This window comes from Capsicum annuum, unplaced genomic scaffold (assembly GCF_002878395.1).
Source record: "Capsicum annuum cultivar UCD-10X-F1 unplaced genomic scaffold, UCD10Xv1.1 ctg2389, whole genome shotgun sequence".
Taxonomy (NCBI): domain Eukaryota; kingdom Viridiplantae; phylum Streptophyta; class Magnoliopsida; order Solanales; family Solanaceae; genus Capsicum; species Capsicum annuum.
This window is the reverse complement of record NW_025830045.1, coordinates 303505-310634: the sequence shown is the minus strand read 5'-3', so window position 1 is coordinate 310634 and position 7130 is coordinate 303505. Positions and strand designations below refer to the sequence as shown.

The window sequence follows — 7130 nt, the reverse complement described above, 5'->3', positions numbered from 1 at the left end:
AGAAAGTATAATCATGGATAGTTATTGACCATGTTAATAATCATGTTAAGCCCGATAATATACGAAGTGTGCTTTTCATATGTATATACATGCTTATGCACCTACAAATATATTGCATTAATAATAAATGGCAAGGTGTGATGATATGTACTTTTTACTTCTTTTCCAATCTATTCTTCGTGGGCTTGAACTTGTTATTAATTTGATTCTCTCTCTCTCAATATATATATATATATATATATGTATTAATTTGACTCTCTCTCTCTCTATATATATTAATGAGATAGAGGTCTAAATGACTATATAACTATGGTTATGATTATATTGGTTATGTTGTGTCGAATTGCATTAATTAATGATAATAATACGACTTGGCAAATGACCATTAATGGAAACTAGAAATCGTGGTAAACGTGAGTTGGTTGTGTATATACATATTCTTGATTCGTTGATGAAATGATCTAATGGTGCACTCTTCGGTGGTATGGGATGTCGTGATGAGTTCTTTACTTTGTGTTCTTTTGGTGTACTTTTCGTTGGTATGGGACGCCGTGGTAATGTAAGACCCTACAAAATTTTTAAGCTTAATTCAGTCCTTTAAGCTTGTCAAGGTGTCCAGACTTAGAAAAAAAATTCTAACTAAGTTTCCAGACTTAACCTATTATTGGCCTTCGAGAGTTAGCAATCTCATTTCACCACCTTAACATCCTTTAATGGTCCGTATTTTTGTTAATTCATGATCAGAGAGGTTCATAGGTGGTCTCGAACAAGTTTCAAGTTTTTTGGACCACGTTTAGACCACGTTTGAAAGCCCAAAACAGTGGACCAATGCGATCTTGGCACACCGCGTCACCAATCGCGTTGGTTGATATTTTTGCAGGTTGCCAGGGTCAAAGTACTGAGACTCGACGCGATGATGGCATGATGTGTTAACTATCGCGTCGATAATAGCGTCGATGCCCAGTTTTAGTCATTAAATGTCCGCATTTTTAAGGAAAAAAAGGTTAATTTTCCACCCCTATATAAGTCTAAAGCACAGGATTTAGCCCCAATTCAACCAAAATATAGTGTATCTCTCAAGAACAAGTTAGGATTTTCCATTAAGGATTCAAATTCAAGAATCTCTTCGTCAATCTTCGTATAATCAAGAACTAAGTTATGCATAGTGTTCATTCATGGATTCCTTCTATCCATGAAGTTCAATAATCAAGTTTTAAATCTTGTATTGTGAATATTTTTTCGTGGGTTGATTATGTTCATGAGATTATGATGATATGATTCCCAAGCTGGAATCTTTATGTGTTGTTCATGAAACTATGTTAATGTGTGGCTTGAAATCTATAAGTTTCGTCGATTCATGGAGTTTTGAAGTGATAATTTGATGATTATGCCTATGCCTTAAGTTGTGCATGCAAGGTGTTTGATGAAATGCCTAAGAGAATAGAAATCATGCCTTATAGCTTAATTGTGACCCAAACGATAAATACATGTTTTACCCTTATGTTCAAATGACTCCCATGCTATTGATATGCATTGTAGATGTTTGTTGGAATGCTCATGATATTAGAGTATGAAATTATAACATGATTATATGCATTCCTATCCATGTACAACATTATGATAATAATGTGCTTCATGAAATCCCCAAATTTATTGTATGGTGAATTGTTGATATTAGTCATGTGTTCAAGCGGTGTCAAGTCTTGTCAGTTTCATGCTATCGAGTCCTGGTAGTACTTGTACCTGATAATTTAGCTGTGTGCCTAGAGCCAGTGTCAGTTTTCACGATACTCTCAGTCAAGCCATGATCATTAGAATTCAGTTAGTTACATGACTTAGGAAAACTCAGTAATCTTAGTACCCTCGGTAATCACAGTAACCTCAATAATCTCAGTAATCTCAGTCAATTATCAGATCTCAGTAATATTCCGTAAGTCAACAAAAATTTAGTGAACTATATTCAAATCAACTAAATAATACTATCACTAACAGTTCAGTTCAGTTTAAATCAGTTCAATGTCTCTTCAGTTGGGAGTAGGATTCAGCACTGAGTGAACCCAGGGATGGGGACTCACTTGTTAGCCAGTAGAGGGTGTGATCCTTAGAAGCAATCCTTGCATTCCAGAACTACGTAGCCAGTGTAGGTTGAGATGTACCCTACGAGTTTAGGGATTATACACCTCATCTGAGTTTTCCTACTAGGAGGGGTTGACAGAAGAGCTCCCTATCAGAGAGGGTTTACTCACAGCTTATCTTTACCCATGGCATGGTACTGACATCCTTCAAGCTGGAGTTACTGTTGGACCCCACCAGTTCAGTTTTAGGGCATGTCAGTTAGATGATTACTTGGACCCAGTCTCAGTAATAAAACTCAGTTCAGTTCTACAATTCAAGGATTGTCAGATACAGTCGCTTAGCTCAGTACGGAACTCAGCTAGTTCCATTAGAATCAGGACTGTCAGAAACAGTCACCCAGTTAATAGTATATTAATTATATGAAATTTATGTTACTAGTATTCAGATTTCAGGACTGTCAGATACAGTCAATCAGACTAGTTCTTCATAATCAGAACTGTTAGATAGTCATTCCTTTATCAGTAATATGACATCAGTTCTTCAGTACTCAATAGACTTAGTCATTCAATATCCCAATATTAATACTCAGATATCAGTAAATCTACGTTATCAGAATTCATGAGTCAGTGTTATCACGATCTCAGTTACAGTTATGTATTCATGCATGTATTCTCACGTTCATGTTATTTAGTTAATTAGTATTCTTCATGCATATGAACCATTGCATTCAACCTACCTCACTTTCATACCATTATATTCAATTGTACTGACACATTTGTGCTATGGTGTTTTATACCATAAGTTTAGAAGCAAGCGCTTCAGAGTATCAGAAGCATTCTAATTTCAGCAGTCAGAGTCAGCAGTGAGTCCTCATCAGTCTAGGATGTTATTATTTGATTATTTCATTTTTTTCAATACTTAGTTTATTTCAGCAGATGGAGTTAGTTGGGGGATTATCCCATCAACTCTTTATTCAGACAATTCAGTTTTAGAGGCTTTCAGACTATAGCACGTTCAAAAAGTTATTTCAGTTGTTTGAGTATTTCAATACCATATTTTCAGTTATGTATCAGTATTGAACCTTATGGCCTTTCAATTCATGTTTCCGCATTTACGATATTATTATTATTATTATTTAGTGCTCAGTTACAGATATCAGTCATGGGTTAGCTTGTGGTCCTTCAGGATTATGAGCACTGTGTAGCATTCTGGGTACCAGATTTGGGGCGTTACAGGTAAGTTCTTTTGCTTTATGCTCTACTGATGGTATGCGCGTTAAACTTGGCATTTATGTGATTGTAATTGTATATATGTTTCTTTACGCTTTCGAATCAGTTATTCATAGTGTAAGACGATTATGGTACATTTGATATGAGATGTCGTATTATTGTTCTAGTTGATTAGTTATTTTGTACGGTGATGATGGATACGATTTAGGTTTGATTAGGTACCTTGATTTATAGTTATTGAATTACTTTATATCATCTTTATATCATAATTTAGCTCAGTCGACCGATGATGCCTACTGAGTACCCATTATTTTGGTACTCATACTACACAACTGTACCTTTTTGGTGCAGACCCGAGTACTAGTTGTCGTCGCTGAGTTGAGATCGTGCTATGTTGATCTTCCAGAGACAGGGTGAGATCTTAGAGTTCGAGTCGCCTATGTCCCTCCTATCTTTATTCAGTCTTTTGTATTTGAGACGAATGTATAAGACTATTTAGACTTTGAGTTGCATTTCCTATTATCGAACTTAGATGATCTTGTACTAAAATTATCAGGTCGTGGGAATTGGTATCTGTAGTTGCTTATCTGTTGTGGAACATCATTATTTGTTGTGGTGTCCATCTATTGTGGCCTTGTCGGGCATTTCTATCAAAGTAACCCATTGCCTTAGCTCTGAGTTACGGTGTTGGCTTACCTACTGGTGGGTTTAGTAGGCACTATCCTGACTCATGAATTGGGTTGTGACCCTTGTGTCATTACAAATAAGAAGTCATGCAAAAAGGTTTGCATCACCATGACACCAAACAAGATGTTTTCACTGGATGTTTCTAATATTGAAAATTTTTCTCTTGCTAAACGTATAAAGGATAAATCAAAGTTATGACATTTGAGGTACGATCACCTCAACTTAAAGGGCTTGAATAGCTAGCTGACAAAGGTATGATTCTTAGACTACCAAAAATTGATTCTATTGAATTATGTGAAGGGTGCATTTATGGAAAACAAACTAGAAAGTCTTTTCCTGTTGAAAAGCCTTGGAGGGCTTCAAAGTGTCTTGAATTAATATATGTTGATTTATGTGAACCTATGCAAACTACATTTTTTGATGGGAGTCATTATTTTCTACTTCTTACTGATGATTATAGTCGCATGAATTGGGTCTAATTTTTTAAAAGAAATTAGAAACATTTAAGAGATTTAAGCAGTTTAAAGTCAAGGTTGAGAAACAAAGTGGTTTGTCCATTAAAACCTTTTGCACTGATAGAGGCGGCGAATTCTTGTCCAAAAATTTAATATCTTTAGTGAAGAAAATAGCATTCACATAGAGCTAAAGACACCTTATACTCCCGAGAAAAATGGTGTCGTTGAACGAAAAAATTGCACTGTTGTGGAGATGGAAAGAAGCATGTTACAAGCAAAGGGACTTTCGAATTATTTTTGGGCTAAAGTTGTAGTGGCATCAGTCCATTTATTGAATCTATCTCCCACAACGACCGTTATGAATCTAACTCCATTTGAAGCGTGGCGAGGTAGAAAATTACTTGTAGGCTATTTAAGAATTTTTGGTTGTATTGCTTATGCTTTGATAAATTTTCAATTTCTTCATAAGTTTGACGAATAATCTAAAAATGCATTTTTATTGGTTATTGTACACAATCCAAAGCATATAGATTATATAACCCTCCTAGTAGTAAGGTTTTAATTAGAAGGAACGTAGTATTTTATGAAAGGGAAAGCTGGAATTGGAATGGAAGCAATGGTAAGATGCAAGAACAGATTCCTATGCCAATTGAAATCACTTTGAATAGAGTTCAATAACCAACTTCTACAGCTACAGCAGTGGGTTCTTCTACAACTTTACTAAATTTATCCTTTTTAGCTTCACCGAGTAGAAACCTTTGTCTACAATTCTTGAAGAGTCTCCAGATGAGCCAATTTTGTTATGATGATCAAAAGGATTACAAAGTTGAATCTCAAGTATGCTAATGACATATATATAGCTTGCTAATTTTTTTCGTTGTTTCAGATCCTACACATTATGGAGAAGCAAATAAAAAATAAGAGTGGCACAGAGCGATGCTAGAAGAGATGAAATCCATCGAATAAAATGACACACGGGAGATGGTGGAATTACCAGGATACAAAAATGCAATTGGATTGAAGTGGGTCTTTAAGACAAAATTTGCAACAGATATAGCCTATAGAAGCATAAAGCTCATCTTGTGGCAAAAGAATATGCATAATAATATGGTATTGATTTTGAGGAAACATTTTCTCCAGTCGGTCGGTTTGAAACCATGAGACTTGTACTAGCATTGACTACACAGTCATAATGGCTAGTTTATCAATTTGATGTCAAGTTGGTAGTTCTCAAAAGAAACTTACAAGAAGAGGTCTTCATAGACAACTAGAAGATTTCATAAAGAAGGGCGATGAAACAAAGGTCTACAAGCTGAAAAGCCATTATATGATTTGAAGCAAGCCCCTTGAGCGTGGTATAGCAAAATCAAAGGATATTTTTAGAAAAAAATAAATATATGATAAGTGAACCCATGTTGTATGTAAATAATAAAGGTAATGATTTCATCATTGTTTGCCTTTACATTGGCGATACCATTTATACTAACTCTTTTATTTCTCTTGTGGATGAATTCAAGTCTTAAATGATGAATGAATTTGAGATGTCGGATATGGGTTTATTACATTATTTTATTGGCCTTGAAGTCCATCAAGATGAAGATGGAATATTTCTGTCACAAAGTAAATATGCCATGGACTTTCTCATTAAATTTGGTTTACTTAATTGCAAGCCTGCAGCTACACCTATGAATGTTGGTGAGAAATTACAGCTTAATAACAGAGCACAAATCGATTATGCTAGAAGTTTCAGAAGCCTGGTTGGAGTTTTGATTTACCTAACCCACACTTGCTTCGATATTGCATTCTCCATTAGTGTTATTTCCAGGTTTATGCAGCAACCTTCAAAGGTTCATTTTGGAGCAGCAAAAAAGGTTTTGTGTTATATCGCCGGAACTAAGGACTATGAGATTTGGTACTCACATGTTTCCAATTTTAGATTATGTGGGTTCATTGATAGTGACTATGTTGGTTCGTTGAATGATATACGGAGCATTTCAACTTATTTTTTCACTCTAGGTTCAGGTGTGGTGACTTGGACTTCAAAGAAGCAAGCTACAACAACGTTATCAACCTCAGAAATCAAGTATATTTCAGCAACTTCAGCAGTTTGTTAATCTATCTGGCTAAGAAGGATGTTAGCAGAACATCAACATAAGTAAGAAGTACAATAGAGATATACTGTGACAATAAAGCATCAATTTCCATAACAAAGAATTCAAGTTTTCATATCAGAACTAAGTACATTGATGTCCGCTTCCATTTCATTCGTGATTTGGTAGCCAAAGAGGAAATAATATTGAAATATTGTAGCACTCATAAGCAATTAGCTAATATACTGACGAAGTCTTTGGAAGCAGACAATTTTATCTATTTGAGGGCTTTGCTTGGTCTCTATAACTTTGAATTATAGGAGAGTATTGAAGATTGATTCAAGGTATGACCCGATCAAATTTAATTTGTTAGGAGTTTCCTATTATCTTGGGTTGTTTGATTTACCGATAGTTGTTGCTTAGTTAATGGAGTAGTGGTTATGTCATGGCCCGAACCAGTGACTAGACATAATGGACATCCCAATTCTAACCAGGACCAGGGACCGCCCCCTTAACCCAACCCAACCACCTTTCGCAACCTTAGATGAGCTGAATTTTGAACATTTAACCAGATAGCATTATTTTCACATCAA

General features: G+C 35.3%; 1 protein-coding gene across 1 annotated transcript; it reads left to right on the top strand.

Moving 5' to 3' along the window:
• The first annotated feature begins 5973 nt into the window (after nt 1-5973).
• Nucleotides 5974-6561, top strand: LOC107862056 (uncharacterized mitochondrial protein AtMg00810-like). Its single transcript, XM_016707500.2, has one exon. The coding sequence runs from the start codon at nt 5974-5976 to the stop codon at nt 6559-6561; it is 588 nt and encodes a 195-aa protein (XP_016562986.2).
• The last annotated feature ends 569 nt before the right edge of the window (nt 6562-7130 follow it).

Bases quoted from the DNA above. Each gene is read 5' to 3' on its own strand.
- LOC107862056 (XM_016707500.2), top strand. From the start codon at position 5,974: ATGAATGAATTTGAGATGTCGGATATGGGTTTATTACATTATTTTATT.